The sequence below is a fragment of the Stegodyphus dumicola genome, chromosome 8 (genome assembly GCF_044657685.1).
Source record: "Stegodyphus dumicola isolate Sdum_Otavi_A_Nest chromosome 8, ASM4465768v1".
Classification (NCBI taxonomy): domain Eukaryota; kingdom Metazoa; phylum Arthropoda; class Arachnida; order Araneae; family Eresidae; genus Stegodyphus; species Stegodyphus dumicola.
In genome coordinates this window covers 159,646,681-159,664,840 of record NC_140775.1, presented here as the reverse complement: position 1 = coordinate 159,664,840, position 18,160 = coordinate 159,646,681, and the positions used below count along the sequence as shown (strand labels likewise).

Sequence of the window (18,160 nt, the reverse complement as noted above, 5' to 3'; positions counted from 1 at the left end):
ATTATTAATTAGACATATAAGATACTAAAATTGGAAATTTCTATTTTATTACATGTTCTATGGTTGAATTTACAATAAAATCATGAAAGTAATACATTATACAAAATCATTTACAAATTGTCTCACTCATTATCATTATAGAAAACAGTTTACTCAGCAGTACTTAATTATATAGCTACAAAATATGTAAAAGAATATACAAATAATGATATATGAATAAACATAGTAAAAGTAATGTGTAATGAGTGTTTTTAGATCCTCATTTAAAATTGTGCAATACTTAATCTTTATTTGCAGGCTTCTTTTTTATATTCTCATGTAATTTATTTCTCACTCGAATCTATTGTAATTAAACCCTAATTCATAATAACAGTGCACACTAAAACATCTCATGAAAACTTACTGAGAAGTTCCAATGTTAAAAGCACAAGCAAATGTTTGTCATCAGATGACATTTAAAGAAGAAATTTTAAAAATTATAAAGATTATTTGTTGCTTCTGTATAATTTTATAAAATTAAGCATAGGCTAAATTTACTTTTGTCAAATTACATAATTATAAATAAATTGTCTCAAAAACAATGTTTTAAAAATATATTGTATAAAAATAGGTGCATTAACTGGTGTTGGCAATAAAAATTTGTTTGGAAGCTCAAGATTTCAGCATTTGTACTATAGGAATCTGGGAATGATTGCCTTGTCAAGACACAATACAATTTTTTTCATCCTGTTTCCGTCTCCTTCGTAGACTTTTTGCACCGGACGATTGAAGAGTACCTGATCTCTGTCTTGCGACTGCAAGAGCATCATTACTTACATATGATATTCGTACTCCTCCATATGCTCGCCTTGGTGGCAATTCGTAAGGATCATCCTCAGAACTTGAACTTGAGCAAGTACTGCATCGATCCTCATCTGGTCTTTGATATCTAGATTCTGAACATGGTGCACTCATGCCTCTCTGAAAGCTAGATTCAAGTTCAGATTGATCACCATAGCTTCTGCTTCTAAGAACACCTGAATTTCTTTTATTTGTAGGTGTATTTATTTGACTTCTGTTGAAGGTCTCTTCACTGCCTGTCCCTGAAGAGGATGAAGAATGTTCAACTTTTTGTGAAAGAGCTTTTTGCTCTTCGTCTTCACTTGAGGGAGGCAACTTAGCAGTGGAAGGACTGAATCGTACAATCAGTTTTTTTGAAGAAACCGTTCCACTGCTGGTACCAGTGCCACTGTTCTGGTCAGGTGTAACTTTAGTTGGGCTTTCAGGTGGTGTAGCTGAGCCAGTATCTCTTGTGAGATCTGGCATGGAAAAGTGAGCCGTTGTGCGCCGATGATGATATCGACTGCGATCCTTCCGCTGCTCCTGAATTTCTTCAACTACCTATAAATGTAGTGAAATTTGTTTATTTGGTAATACAAACTTGGTATGAATTAAATATAAGACAAATACATTAATTTGACTGATATTGCAAGCTGTAAACAAAACAGACACTTAATGCCAAACTGCTACAAAAGCAATTTTTTTTTTTTTTTTTTTTTTTTTTTTTTTTTTAACATTCGGTGTATCTTTGGTATCAAAGTAAGGATAAGGCTTCTTTCAGCTACCATGCTCAAAATTTGTGCTAACTTGTGTTTTTGCAAAATTGCTGATATCTGAATCGGATTGTTTGTTCCAAAAATGGTTGTTTGACAGATCTTGTACTTTTACCATTGGAATTATGCCACTAGCATGGCAGAAGTAAAATCTTACCTGTCCTATTCCTTATCTTTAAGTAAAATAAAAAGGAATGACAGTAAAAAATACACATTTTTGACTATTCTTCATATGAAATATTGCAGTATCATTGTTTTCAGCAATTTATAAAGAAATTGATGACTTATTTATATGTGAAATAAATTTTTTGCACTATGCACATACAGTATATCCTTGACTTATCATTTTAAAAATTTATTGACAATAAAAAATAATTATGAAAAGAAAATGCAATTAAAACAGAAACATTAGTACTGAAGTATTATCCCATCAATTGCAAAACTGTCACCATGTGTTATGTCAAACATACCCATAACATTTGCACTTTCATTTGATGTAACCCCCCAGTTGGTTTTTGATAATCTACCTTTTGATTTAATGAACAAGGATATGAATTAATTATTATTGCTGTATTTTTTCCTTTCATTTTGGGGAAAAAATAAATCAAGGGTCATAGAATCATGTTTGTGATTGAACTCTGGCTACTCAAAAATTAATATCTGCTAAAAGAGGGAAAAACAGCTGAATCTGGAAGTTTGTTCTCATAACAGAGTTTCTGGTAAAAATCAGAGGGCCTAACAAAATAAATTAGAGAAAGCCTTTTAAGGAGTGCAAAATTGAAAGTGGGTCTAATACTTAGTGGGTATTTAGTGTATATGTAGAGAGAAAAAATGCTTTACTGTAACAGCTGCATATAGAAAGCATGGCTCAGAATTCCACATGAATGATTGGCAAAACATGCCTAGAACATTCGCCAAGGTTATGGATGGGTATTAAGTACCAAAACATTTTAACTGGTTATTAGAGAAATTAGAAAATATATAAATAAAACATTGGTATATTTATTTTGAAGTTGTAAAAATCATTGTTGTTAATTTAATTATATTTTAAATTTAAACCAAAATCAAATTAAATTTATATGCACATTTATCTCTTTTACTCTAGCATAAACTCAGCAATTAGCTGTGAAAGTATAAATTACTTTGAATAATGCATCCTCCATTATATTGCACAGATAGTGAATAGAGGAATGTTACAACTTCTAATAGGTTGGAAAAGATGTTAAAAATTAATTACATACCTGTACAAATACTTGGGGTGATTTTGCCATTAAAGCATCTAAAGTTAAATCTGACATATTTATAGGATCTCTTGATCGTCCATTCATTGCAGAATTTTCATTTTCCACTGTTGTTTTTTCCTCTATATTTAAGACAGGGTCCCTAAATAGTAAAGAATGTATTTAATATTTATAAAGAATTTTAAGATAATACATTAAAAGTTTGATAATAGGAAGTCTGGGACTTTGGCTATGTCAAAGACAACGTGGCAAGAACAATTTTGCTAACCTAATTCAACCTACTATAGGAATACAAAATTTTAAATAAAGCTGTATACAGAGTAATTAAAAATATATTTAATGATTAAAAATATGCTAGGAGATAAACTACAGAATATGGTACTTTTCTGTTTTGCCGGCGCAGGCGATAAAGTCGGCAGTAATGGGTACAACTGATGCCAAACAGAATATCTTCACTGGTAACATTTTACGCCTCATTTTCAAAACAAATCGCAGCCATTTCTTATCAGATTGTTTGTTTCTTTCAATACTGGCATACAATTACATAGAATTTTTACCAGATAGTTCAATTTTATGTTCTAAGGCCATTCTCGGCAATTAAGTCAATTAGGATGCAATCACACTGCTCACCCAAAGCGAAAATATAGAAAAGACAAAATCAAGGGTTAAACTCATCAATCCTAAAGAGAATGCACTAGCGAAGTAAAGCACTGTGGTTTTACATAATTTCTGAGTAAGCTATTCGTACGAATTGAAATAAGTCTTGCATTTAAACTTATATTCCAAATTAATATTTAACTTGAAATTAATGTAGATAATTACTGAGAGAATTAGATTTTTGTAACATAATTTACGTGAGATGAGATCACTTGGGGTTACGTGATATGAACTGGAGAAAGCATAGTAAATTCTTAAATTAATGTCTTTTTAGAAATTTATTGTCTTTATTGGCTTTTTACAAAATTTTAAATGATATTAAAATGTTTACACAATTAAAATTGAAATTTCTTAGAGCTAATATTTGTTAAAATTTTTTATGTGTATACCGTATGTTGTCGCCAAAAAAGTATGCAAGTCTGCTTGGCAAGATTTTCACCGGCAAAACAGAAAAGTACCCAGAATATGCATAATTTATAATTCTTAATCAGTTTTTGTTTAGGGATTTACTATTGAAGTTGTGTAAAAGCTTGAATGTCCACCTTCCTATCAAACTGTCTTTCAGAAGACTATGACAATTATTTGAATTTCCATTGTTTTGTGTTTGGTATACTCTTTAAATATCACTAACATATTAAATGCTTTGACAGCATAGCACCAAGTAATGTTATTCATCACTCTCCTGTTCCTTTGGCATCATCAGGATTTTCCATGTCTTTCGTTTACTTAATTTGTCACACATTTAAGCTTTAGAATATGTGACTAAAGAATTGTTTGAAGAAATACTTTCAGCAGATCAGGAGTGGTTAATCATATGACTGTCAATGCTAACATTTTATGCAATAAATATAAATTTAAGCTTTTATTCTTCAAAATATGGGAAATGCTGTCCATATTTTTAATATTTATGTTAAATTACAAATTATATTCCTAAGCGATATGAAAAATAGGTCACCAACAGTTTTTGGGTACAGCAAAAATGCTTAATAAAGCTAATACAGTTAGGTTTCCCAATCTAGCAATTCAGAAGTATTTGGTTTCTGTAGACATCAGTGTAAGATGACCAATAATATTTTCAAAAACTGAAGAAGTAAACAAATGCTCTCCAAGTGACTCAGTTGTAATTTGGTGAAATACAGGAACCCAAACATGTTAATGCTATCTTCCTACATATATATATATAAAATCAACCAATAGCACAAATAATGTATGTTCTCGATTTGCAACAGTGCTTCATTGTTTAAAGAATACTGATGTTATTTTTTTTAAATTGTTCAGTTATGTCTTGAAACTGCATGTACTATGAGGATCCCTGTCTAGAGCATCAATTAAGCTGCTGTCACAAGTAACAAGTAAATAAAGGTATATTTTACTTAAAATAATCGGTAATAGATTTAATTTACATGGGGAAATACTATTTCTGATTACCTGTGGTGACAAAAATGCTGTAGCCAAGGCTGGCTTTATCATTTCATGATAATTACACTTATATCATATTTTTTGACATATAGGTCAATATTCTAGGCCAAAAAATATTTAAGAAGTTGTTCTGGCTTTTATGCTGAATATAAAACATTTTAAATAATGGCTTCTATTTACACTGGTGTGCAAAACTTAAGCAACAATATAAATTTTAATCAGATAGCCATAAAGTTCCAGAAAAGGGGTTCTTTCGATCAGTACTATGAATACACAATTCAGTAGAAAGGTCATGCGTATGCAAATGTCAGGAACAAAACATCACAGGCAACGTGAGTGTACACAAAACGCGTGCAGTTGGCGCACTCAAGTTTACAATAAAAGGAAGGACGGATACACAATTAAAGACATTTGATGCAAGTCCATATGAGTTCTTTCATGAAATATGGCTAGAAGAAATCACCTGGATGACATCGCACGTGGAAGAATGATCGGAAAGCTGGAGGAGGAGCATAGTGTCACCAGTGTAGCTCAAGAGTTCAGAATCAACAAAAGTGTCATTTTGCGCACTTGGAAAGCCTTACAAACAATAGGTACAGTTTTTAGAAAGGTTGGTGGTTGCAGCCGCAGGAAATCAACTGCTGCGGATGACCAATATATCATCCTGAAGGCAAAAAGAGCCCGAAACCAGTCAGCAAGCGCCATAGCTCAACAAGTATGTACAGCAACGGGGCGACAAGTGTCGTGATTAACTATGTCCAGACACAGAAGGTAGCCTTTCGCAGAAGGTCCGCTGTTTCAAACGTTGCATCCGTTTGAAAATTGGTCATCGGCGCCACCATTTAGAGTGATGCAAGGAGCATGAACTTGGACATCTCATCAATGGAGTTTTGTCCTCTTTACGTATGAGAGTCGTTTTAGTGCTACAAGAGATTCTCAACGCCAGTTGATTTGAAGAGAGGTCGGGACACGGTTTCATCCCAGCAACATCACGGAAAGAGATCGTTATGGTGGTCCTGGAGTTCTCGTCTGGAGAACCATTATGCTGCACGGGCAGACAGAGCTCTATGTTTTTGACAGAGGTTCTGTAACCGGAGATTGCTATTGTCAGGAGGTAATCCTTCCCCATGTGGGTCTGTTCCGAGGTGCCATTGGAGCAGATTTCGTTTTTATGGATGATAATACACGGCCACACCAGACTCCTGTTTTTCAGAAGCTAGTGGAAAGTGAAGATACCACTGGAATGGATTGGCTAGCGTATTTCCCTGATTTAAATCTCATAGAACATGTGTGGGATGCTTTAGGGAGACGCCTTGCGGCGCGATTACATCCTCCGGGGAACACCCAACAACTGAACAGATGCTGATTGGACACTCTTACCTCATGATTTGTTGGACAATATGGTGCTGGGTATGAAGCGACGGTGCGAAGACACCATTGCAGTAACAGGAGGGCATATCCCATACTAAGGAACATCTGCTTGTTGTTCTTCCTCTTGTGCAGACAATCATGTGTAACGATACTATGAGTTCAATAAAGCCGTTTTTTTGTTTGATTCCATATTGTATGCATTTTTGCGCTAATATTCTTTTGTCATTGTTTAAATACAAAATGCTGTCTCTCATTTCTGAATTTCATGTCTCTCAGATGATTATTTATGGAGTTATGGCCAAAAGAACACCTGTTGCTTAAGTTTTGCACACCAGTGTACATTAACCAAATTATTGATTATTTAGAAAAATAATAATAATAATAATAATTTCTAAAAAATTTTTTTAAAAAAAGAATAGTATTCTATGAAAATTTTATGCAAATGCAAAAATAATAGCATCCTTCTGTCTTGTCCAAAAACTTGGAAATAAGTTTATGCAGTTAAAACCATTTTTTATTGACTTATAGGCTATATGAAATTACAGGCGATCCTTATTCAAAGTCTTTGTCTTCAAACTGTGTTAATTTATTTCATTTTTTGGCTTCTGCTAAAACATAATACAGAGAGTGTTCACACATTTTTGTAATGATTTTGCAAAGATTTAAATATAAACAACCTTTACAATTTTATTTTCAAATATGTTCGGTCTGATAGCCCTTTTGTTGAACTATCATATTTTAGATCTTGATTTCCGAGATAAAAGTCCTTTTTTTTTTAAACATCAAATTTGATTTTATTCCACCCCTCTTTCACAGTCTTCCAGAGTCCATCCAATGTTTTGGAATGCCGCTCATAAAGAACTCATTTTAAAACTTCAGTTGCACAGTAATCCATAGGAGACACATTAAGGGACTTGGGTGGGATGCATTTAAAGGGAATAGTTTCAATTCCAGTTTCATTTGTCATTTTTTCAAAAAATAGATTGGTAGATTTAGAGGTATGGCTGAGAGCCTTATCTTGATGGAACTTATCACAGTGATGATTGTTTGGATTAAGAGAGGAAATTTCTTCTTTAAAAATAGGTGTTCAAACATATTTCTGATAGTAATCCGAATTAATTTGACATTTTTTTCTACTTTCCTTATTTTAAGCTTTCCGTCATACTAGAATAGTGCCGAAGTGAAATGAAGAATCGGGAATCTCCAGATGCCGGGGGGTGGGGGTGGAATCAAATGCTCATGCATAAAGCACATACACAAAATAAATAAATAAAAGTTGGTGATTGCTTTGAGGTCCAGATTTTAGATCATTCTGGATATATACATCTGAATCTCGAACTTTGAACTGTATATGACAGTGATTGCGAACCTATAACATGTATGTCATAAGTGACATGTGAACCCATTTTGGGTGACACGCCTCATGCATTTCAGACACCAATGAATTGCAGAATACAAAGATATGTCTCTTGCAACAGTTTTGTCATTCTCAATAAGTGCTATACTTACTTCAGGTGCATTCTTGGCAGATGGATGACTGACAGAAGGTTCTATATGTGACATGATATCAGAATTAAACTAGTGTTTTTCCAAATTTTCACACACTGAGCTCAAAAGGTTCACATTACTGGTATATGAAATATACAACTGTAAACATATTTCATTTGTAAGCTAAAAAAATTAATTTATTTCAAAGAGCTTTAAAAAAACATACTTATTGTTGGGACTGCTGATTTGTTCAGTTTCTTGAGGAGAAAGATTGTGGGTCTGCACTGGATGACTGGATGGAACATTGCGATAAGGAACAAGGGGACTTCGAGGAACTAGAGGGCTTGAAGTTCGGACATCATTCGCATAATTTCCTCCTTGTGGCTTATTTCGTTTACCACTGCTTGGCTCTCCTGTTCATAAAAATGTTTTAAAAATTATGAAAATCAATGGCACAATTTAAAAATTATTTTAATAACTCTCTTTTGCCACAATTTTCTTTGTGATAAACAAAGAACAATTATACAAATTTAAAACTTTTGTTTGAATTCTGTTTGCTTTAAATAATGTACAATGTGGTGGAGCTACGTTAACACTAATTTCGAGATTACTCCATTTGACAATGTACTTACTCCTTTTACTTCATCTGAATAGAGTTTCCAAAATTCCACTAGTTTGCCTTTTATGCATCCCCCCAAAAAAGTTTCTGCATTAAATTTAATATTTGTTGTATGTTTATACTCAATGGAGGCATGGTACCTGAGAGTTGAAACTGAATTCAATTGAAACTCATTCAGGCTTAAAATACTTGAGCAAATTGCCTTCATCTAGTAGTGGATGTAATTTAAATGACAATATTTTCAAATAAATTGGATTTATGAGAAAAATTTTGTACAAATTGTGAAAAGTCACCAACTGTTGTTTTGAATTAAAAAGAAATATCATACTGAAGATTTTCAACAAGACTGAAAAACATACTACTTCATGTTTCGGTGAGTAAAATAAAAGCAGTTGAATAGCATGTTAGCTGTCTTAAAATGCTAAAGTTTAATCACATACCATCTCAATATATTTAAAATATTGCCTCCTTTTTGTAAATTTTCAGGAATAGTAAGAAAATTGCATTTTTACACCAAATATGTAGAAAGATTTACTTAAGTGACCTAAAATAAAATTTAAAAAATTGAATATATAAAAATTACTATTATTCCTTTAATGCTGGCTTTTTTCCTACAGGGTGATTTAAGTAGTAAACTAATTTTGCATAAGTTTGGCATTTCATATATATAACATATTTGGAAATTTCTCAATGCAGATTTTAGTTTAGCAAAATATATATTAAGCCTTAACAATCCTAGGATTTTTTCCCCAGTAACTTGAAACCAGAAAACATACAAATTTTATTTGATGCATGGACTTCCAATATTTTCTACATGAAAATGGATGCAAGTCATTTTAATGGTATGACTGTCAGCATAATTAGTTTGCAACACAGCCATAAATATATCATCATTATCAGAAGTGGTTCCAAGAATTGAACAAATTCACGCTCAATTCAATTGTACAAGAATGGAATAATTCGGGCGGTTAAGATACAATAACACGCCGAACAAATATTAATTTAGAAGTCAAACAACAAAAATCAGCGTTATATTTTCAAATTTCACAGGACTAGTTTCGATGTTTTTACTGAACCATCACCCTCAGCTGCAGAAGCACATATGTTGTGCAAATGTCCATTTGCACTTTTGCAGCTGAGGATGATGGTTCAGTAAAACCATCGAAACTAGTCCTGTGAAATTTGAAAATATAATGATGATTTTTGTTGTTTGACTTCTAAATTAATTCTGGTAGTGTCATTGACATTCACGTGAACAGATGGTGTGCATAGAAATGAAAACTTGGTACATCAACTGAAGAATTTTTTTTTTTACATCAGTTTTGCAGAATACAACAGACTGTTGAACATTATTGTCTAATCTAATCCATTATGAAAAAGATGTAAAAATCTGATTTATATTTTGCTTAGTAAATTTTCAAAGGCACTAAAATCAAAACTTCCACAATTATTGCTGTCACTATCAAAATCTTCCATTTCTAACATACAAAAATCAAGTACAAACTACATTAAATAAAACTTAAATCTTCAATATTTGCATCTAAGAATAAATTAATAAAATACTTAGGAAATGTACTACAGTAACTAATTAACTATTGCACTGCCATTCAGTTTTCATATGATCTCACAAAGACAGTAATTTAAGTTGAAATCTGCATATTTACAGAATAACATTTACCACTTCACAATGTTGTGTTTAATCCTATGCCAGCTATTCAACTACAAAATTGTGGTTGTGCCAGCTATTCAACCACAAAATCAAGTTAATGTGGTGGCTCTCATAGTTACTCTAAAATTTTGCCACACAGACAAGAACCTCATAATCTAGGCTTAATATTGAGATCCTGAAAAAAGAAAGAGCACTTAAAACAATTCTTTATATTCTGTTTTGCTATTTTTGAAGTGGAAGTCCATACGTTATGGCTACTGCCAATGCAAGTGAAGCATACAGTAGATTTGGTCGAATGCTTAATGTAGAATTGTCCAATTATTGAGTAAATATTCACAAGTGTCTTATAGGCCTTAGTTAATTTGCATCAAGAATAATACCTACATATTTTACCCATGTATGTTTTGGCACTATTATATCATTTAAAATAAAGCAAACACCCAGATATCTGGCTTCAAACTAACCAAAAACCTCAAGCCAGCAGAAAATTTTAGAATTTCAGTTTTTATAATGCATCCTTTCTTAAAAATCAACCCAATGAGAGACTTTTAAAGCCATTATAAAGCACATACAGGTCTCTAGAAACTCCACTGATACTTTTTAAAATGTGATAGAATTACAGACTTTTCTTTCTGAAGCTGCTGCTTACATCCCTTTTCCCTGCACCATTGTATCCATCATATTGTTCTAAGAATTCGTCCATGAAAGAAGATACATCTCATACAAAGAAAAGTGAGGAATTAATATCCAGTAAAGTTCTGACTTTTCTTTGTTACTAGAGTACAGGAAAGTTCTTTGTTACTAGAGTACAGGAACGTATGAAAGATTTCAAAGTTTAAAATACGTGTTTAGTTTGTTTATTACAATCACTATTCTCATCAGTATGCTTAATGGGGGCAATGAGTAGAGTAATAGGCTTTATAAAATTTAAAGAAGGGATGAGTAAAATGAAAGTTTTATTGTTACATTATTTTTTCAAATATTGGCCTTATATTTTTAACTAATGCAAAAATTTTAAAAAAAATGTACCCTGCAAATCATCACTAAATGAACAAAGATGGCAAATTTAAGTATGTTTAATCGTGGCACCCCTGATGGGTAAAAAATGGATTAGAGCTTGTTTCTACAACAAAAGACAGCTGTAGATGATCTGTCAAAGGGTCTATTGTGATAGGTAGAGAGTGCAAAGGTCTGTGGCATGCAATAGGGTAGAATTTGGAAGGAGTAACCTTACAACAAGTGCTCAAACAGAAATTAAAGTACGTTCATCTCTTTTATCAACATAAATTACAATAAATTAGTCATAATCTTAATCTCACAATAAAAGACAAACTTGGTTCAAATTATCCTAATTAAATAAAGAACAATCTTTTTCCTTTAACCTTCTGCTGGAATGACGGGCACAAGTTTGGCAGCATATCAGCCAATTTTCAATGCAGACAGAATTTTATAATCAAATAAGATGATTTCATTTCATATGTTGAAGGCCTATAAAATACATCAGATTTTATTTAAGAAATGATTTTTTTTTTTCAAAAATTTGTATAATTTTTAAAGTAGGCTTTTGATATTCAAGCTGATAACAAATAAGACGACTGTATTTAGAATTTCAGACAATAAATTCCTTTCTGCACTCACATGGCATTTTTTTTTTTTTTTTTTTTTTTTTTTTTTTTTACCATTCCATTTTGTATAAGTTAAACTATCTGGAAATTTCATGTATCAGGGATCAGCATTCCAAAAACAACCTTTTACTGTAATAATATTAATTCTTTTCAATACATTTTTTTCCCTTTTTCTCTGAAGAAAATATCTGTGTTTTTTAACAAGCAAAGCATGAGGAGATGACACTGACAGAATCTTGTAATTTTACACCAGCATATTGTTTGTAGATTACCAAATCATGTTTCAGAATATCTTTGATCTTGTTAAAACAGGGTGCTGAATCATTGAACTATGAATAACAATAAACAAACTATTGTTTATTTGGACTTTAAAGTTTTACAGTAGTCAAAATTAATCGTGTTTTGTATCAAATCAACACAGGAAGAGGGGGGGGAGTGTCTTCTATAACTGAACAACACTGTCTATGAATAACTCAAAAAGCAAGATACAATAAATGAAATTTCATAATTAAAAATTCCTATATCACACACAGGCAAATCACACAGTGTCCACACGGCATACAATCAATATTTCTAAGTAGGTAATCAGTGTACATCAAAATATGAAATACGCACATTTTTGAAAACAAAAATATATGCAATGGACTATAAAAAGTAAAAGTTGCGTTTGATAAATTTAGCACTTATTGAGATCATTAAATATGTTCAAAATATACATGTACTGAATGCTATGAAAATCAATACATTTTATTTTTTAATTTATATTAGTATGCTGATGCATGTAAACAGTGAGTAAATGTTAGAGAAATTTAAGCAAAAGAGATAAAAACAATGGTTAACAGACAAATTACTTGGCACATTACTTTTATCTGGACATGCTTACAAATATGAAAGTATAAAAAACTAATGATAAAAGTATCAATTCACCAACTAGATATGAAGAATACTTGCCTTTACTACAGTGGACGGAGCAATAAATGAGGCCTCTCCTTGGTAGAAATGGTCTGCCTAATAAAGGAAGGTGGCAAGCATGACAACGGAAGCAATTTTCTGTGGCATGCCAATGCTGCCCTTCATGTGACATTTGTCCCTGATCTACTCCAATGGGATCACCACATGAGTCACAATATTCTGCAAAAGTGGCATCAAAACAGTGAAGGCAAAATGGACGACCATCCCTCATAACATATCGTTCTCCTCCCAGTTGACGATCACATTCAAAACAGCAAAAGTGGCGCATGTGCCAAGCACGTCCCTCAGCTTCTGTACATTCATCAGCAAAGATTATCTAAAAGAAAACATCAAAAATTAATATTTCATTTTCCTTATTATTTCAAAGCATTTTATAAAAGTTTCTATTTATACTCATGGAGTACTGAGAAAAGACTGCTGCCTAATTAAATACCTGATAAATGAATTGCTACATAGATAATCCAATTTTTCAAGTAATGAATCAAATAAGCCAGGTCTCCAAACCATAAACAAATATATATGATATATAAATATAATTTTTTATAAAAGTGTTGAAGAAAGGGAAAATATTGATGATGGTATGTGTTTTTTTCATAGCTGAATTGATAAAAGAAACTACTTAATATTATGAAAACCAATGTAATAATCAATGTACTCATATTTAATTTAACTTTGAGACAATGTCCACAAGACATGCCTCAGTATTGTTTAAGACAGTTTGGCATAATAAGTTTTCAAATATAAATTTCCAAAAGATATTTTTTACATCGTAACTCAATAATTTAAAAGTACTGGTTTTAAACTGTCCTTTGTAGAAACAGTAAAATTAAAAAAAAAAATATATAAAATGAATTAGTTTTACACAACCTTTAAAACTGATGCACTTTTTTCAGGTGGAATTTGTTTCAAGTTTTGGCATACTTTTGAAATAGATTTTATAAGATTATAATTTTTTTGCTTCAGGAATGCCATAAAAATTAAAATACTCATATTTAATTTATATTATACTGCTTGAACCCAGATAAAGTATAAATGCATAATTTTCAGTGCTACTCTACATATAATTCTATAAATATCTTGAGATATAGAAAATCAGCTGCATGTAAATAAGAGATGACATAACAGAGATGAGAAGCTTTCAGGCATGGCCATTGTTTCAACATAGCTTTATTTCATAACAGAGCAAGTTTTGATACACATAAATAGGTTTACAGATCATCATTTTATGGGTGCGCTACACATAAAGTGATTGTTATGAAACTATAATGCGATACATATAAATATGTTCATACATCATCATTTATGGGTGTGCTATACACCCCACAATTCTGTACAGCTTATCTGAAGCAGCAAACTATGTGTGTCAGACAGCAAGGCAAAGCAGGAAAAAGGGCGCACAATTAGCAACAGCAGTATTTATAGACTTGGTTACTTTTTTAAAATTTTGAACTGTGGTTAGATAGAAAAATATACCTTTGATATAAAAATATACCTGCAAAGCTTTTCTTACATAAAAGCATGATGCAGATTAATTTTCAGATGATGCTCTTCAGATTTATATATTTAGTATTTGAGAAGAAGGGAATATAACTTTATTTAAAGGACTATTGCTAAATAAAATTAGGAGTTTTCTTTCATATTTTCCCCCATAACACAAGACATCCTCAGGATATCCTCTTTAAGTCGCAATGTCCCGGGAAGCAGTTAGGATATCCGGAGCATGTTGATTCTCAAATATCCTGAGGACTTCTTAAGTCAACATCCTGAGGATATCCTATTCAAATCTCAATGTCCCGGGATATATGAAGATCTCCTCAGGATGTTGATTTTCAGATATCCTGAGGACTTCGTAAATCAACATCTTAAGGATGTCCTGTTCAAGTCGTAATATCCCGGGATATATGAAGATCTCCTGAGGATGTTGTTTCTCAGATATCTTCAGTACTTACTTTTTATGGAAGCTCATATCTGAAAATATTAAAGTAAAGTAACCTTGTACCACTCGCAAGTCATGTTATAATAATCGAAATCTTACTCTATGGATTACCTATTCTGCATATGAAAATTTAATTGTTATGCTTACACTAGTTTTTGTCTTGTATATGTTGGCTGTAAGTGTTAATTAATAATATTTTCAAATTTTTGTTTTTGTTTCACAGTGTCTAGTGATCAGAGTCTTTCTTACAAATTATATGCACATGTTTTCAGCCGTTTTGAGTTTCATATTGAAACTGTGTTTACGATTAAATTCTAATTGCTACATAATATATTTTGTAAACATTATTTTAGATACTTTTCTAATATCTTTGAACACAAATATTATTTACGTTACAGGTTAACTCAGAAAATCTTTCACGAAGACATCCTATGAACTTATCCTATGATCCTATGAACCTATGAATCCTATGATCCTGTGAACAGATGGGCATGATGTACATCCATGCCTTATCTGGCATTCGAACTTGAGCCCTTCTGTACGGCAATCAGTCATTAATCACTTACCCATCTCTGAGGCATTAATCAGAAATATCAAGTTATAAAAGTATTCTATTAAATTCATCAATAGTTCTTAGCATAGAAATAACTATATTTTGAAACTGCAAAAGAAAAAAGTACTTTTTTATCTGTTACACTATTATATTAGTAATGAATGATGTTTAGTGCTGTGCAGTAATAAGTAACAATAATTTTTTTTTTTTTTTTTTTTTTTTTTTTTTTTAACAAACGAAATTTTAGTTTACAGACGCAGTTAAAAACTAGTCTGTACGAGGTTTAACTTGCTTTAATTTGAATTTATAAACAGAAGAATAATTTTATTTGGCTAAAAATTGCATTGCAGTTTCTTCGTTCATTTTCTGGTAAGTTCTTTAATAATGAGAATTAGTCTTTCAAAGTGACTGAGGTAAGAAGTAACTGATTTTTTACCTCTCTGAAATAGGAAAATGAGGTTTAAGAATGGGAAGAACTAACATTAAGTTCTTACTCTCCTCAAACCTCACTTTGCTACCTCTTTAACCATACAAATATTCGGTCTTTGCTAAACAAAGCGCGAAAAAATATATCCGAAGCTCTGCAGTCTTATACGTTATGCCGGCAATGCTACATGACTCCTCATAATTTAACAATAATTACTGCTTTATTAATTTATTTGTAACATCCAGAAAATGCAGTAAACACGTTTCTCCAAGGTATATAACTCAAAGTTAAATGTTGTTATGAAAACTCAAAACTAGATAACGGATTAAATAGATGTTCAAACTTTAAATTAAAATGATTTAATTTTTAAATTAAACATGTTCTTTAAACTCAGCAGTTTTATTACTTTATTTTATACTATAAATAACAATTGCAGTTGAAAATCTTAAATGTTTGTTTCCATCACTATCATTGTTCGTAAAACTGCTTCTCAAATTTTCTTTGCTTTTGAGAAACTGAACTCCGCTCAGAATGTAACACCTCTGAGCACTTTTTCTGTAGCCGATGCCCCAAGAAGATTTCTCTTTTGTTAACGTGACAGATTTATGTGTCAGACCTTCCCTTCATTGTATCCCCTACAAGGGAAACATCCCTTCACAACAAAGGACGCCCCCAATGGTTTTAATTGCTCCGTAATGGTGATATCCTTGAAGAACCCCACAAAGTGGAAAGTACACGTACTTCTTTCTGATTTCCAGAATTCAGCTATTCTGCTAAACGTTAAAAGCCGTCGTTCCAAATTCTCTTTCAGTTACGAACTGACTTGCTGACGCTTGCAAGCGTTACATTGAGAGAGTGTGAAAAGTAAGTTTCAAAATTTTTCCTTTATTCTACAAAAATGATCAGAACTAAAAAAAATTATCTCAGATATCTAAAAGATGGATTTACAGCAGAATAAATCAACGTATATTATCAGATTCGTCACAAGATGAAGTAGCATTTAATTATGAAAAAAGCCTGTGACGAATTTTCGCGCTAGAAAATATTCTTTAAGTTCCATTTCAAACTGTGATTTGGAATATGAATTTTTATGTCTCAAGAAGAACTGACTGATGATGATTACCAAAACGATTATCCCATTTTAAGGAATATTCCAAATATAGGACTAATAAATATTCTGTTAGACTTTATGCCCCTTGTGTGCTTAAGAGTAGTACAAAAAATGATTACTATTAGGATAGGCGGAGGCCCCTTACAAGCACGATTACCACATAAAAATGTTGAACTAATTTTTTTTTTAAAATGACCAGTTTTAATGCCTTATGTACCAATTGAATTTGCAAGAAAACCAAGGAACCAACTCTAAGAGAATTTGAAACACTGGAAAGCTACAGAATACCGTTAATTTTTACTGTACACTAGCCCACATTTTTTTTTTTTTTTTTTAATTTAACAAAAAGCTATATGATCATTTTTTACTACTTCATATTTCGATTAGACTCTTATGCAAAATACAGAATCAGACGGCAATTGACGAATATGCATAGTCTCTATTAAAACTCTTCATAGTAAATTTTGGGCTTTATTATGAAAAACAGTATACAGTCATAAAGTCGTTAATTCGGACACCCATAATCCGGAATGATCTATAATCCGGACCTCAAAGCTACAAACTTTCTGCGCATGCGTCGCGTTCATGCATGCGCACAGGCGTTTACGAGAGCGCGTAAGACCGTCACCACCGGAAAAACAAGGCCTCCCTTCTGCTGCGAGTGACGTCAGTCAGCCAGGGACTAGTAGGCATAACAAACCGTCACCGCTCCTTTCAGTAGTAACGTCAACGTGCAAGCATGCTTGTAGTTTTAGCGGGAAATTTCTATATTTCATAAAACATTTAATAATATTTCATTTGTTAATAATCTGTTGAAGGATGGTTTATACTTGTTGTGTTCCTAACTGCAGAGGAAACTATCCAAACACTGAAAAAGTACAGATGTTTTCTATACCCAAATCGGATTCGTTGTGCAGAAAATGGCTCCGTGCAATTCACCGGCAGAATTTCATCCCATCAAATCATTCTAAGGTACGTACAATCAATTTTTTAAACTTATGATTTATTTCGCGATAAAAAATTAGGCCTTATTGTTGCTTTTTTTATACTAATTAAACTTCTATATATGATATTGTTGTTATAAACTTAATTTGAATTCTATAAAATCTGAAATTAATTATCCTGATACATAAATCAACAAATAATACAGTTCGTCATTAATTCTAAAGCATTTAAATCTGTAATGAAATTTAGTGAGATATTATTTAAAGTACAATATTTAAGTTAATATTAGGTAAGCAAAAACTTTCTAGAATATCAGCTGAATTTCAGTATACATACACATCATTCCAGTACATAATGTGTAGAGTATGTCTTGAAGTACTAGGTAGATGAATTTTAGCTAGTATTTTTCAGGTTCCAAAATTTATTTCTGAATGGAAATCTGTATTTTCATTTTACATTTAAATTATTTGTAAGATTTTTCGTATGAATCTACAATGATACTCAATACTGAATTTTTCATTCTCTTTAGGTTTGA

The 18,160-nt window shown here is 31.9% G+C and overlaps 1 protein-coding gene across 3 annotated transcripts in view; it reads right to left on the bottom strand.

Annotated features, from left to right (window-relative positions):
- Window positions 1–27: 27 nt before the first annotated feature.
- The window catches only part of esn (espinas), a 350,301-nt gene continuing 332,168 nt past the window's right edge, over window positions 28–18,160 (bottom strand). For all 3 annotated transcript variants that reach the window (XM_085822642.1, XM_085822643.1, XM_085822641.1), the window contains 4 exons: window positions 12,633–12,969; window positions 7,995–8,181; window positions 2,834–2,975; window positions 28–1,380 (listed from right to left, as the gene is read on the bottom strand). In XM_085822642.1, the coding sequence (XP_085678768.1) occupies window positions 700–1,380; window positions 2,834–2,975; window positions 7,995–8,181; window positions 12,633–12,969 (1,347 nt within the window). In that variant the 3' untranslated portion in view covers window positions 28–699. The remainder of the gene's footprint in view (window positions 1,381–2,833; window positions 2,976–7,994; window positions 8,182–12,632; window positions 12,970–18,160) is intronic.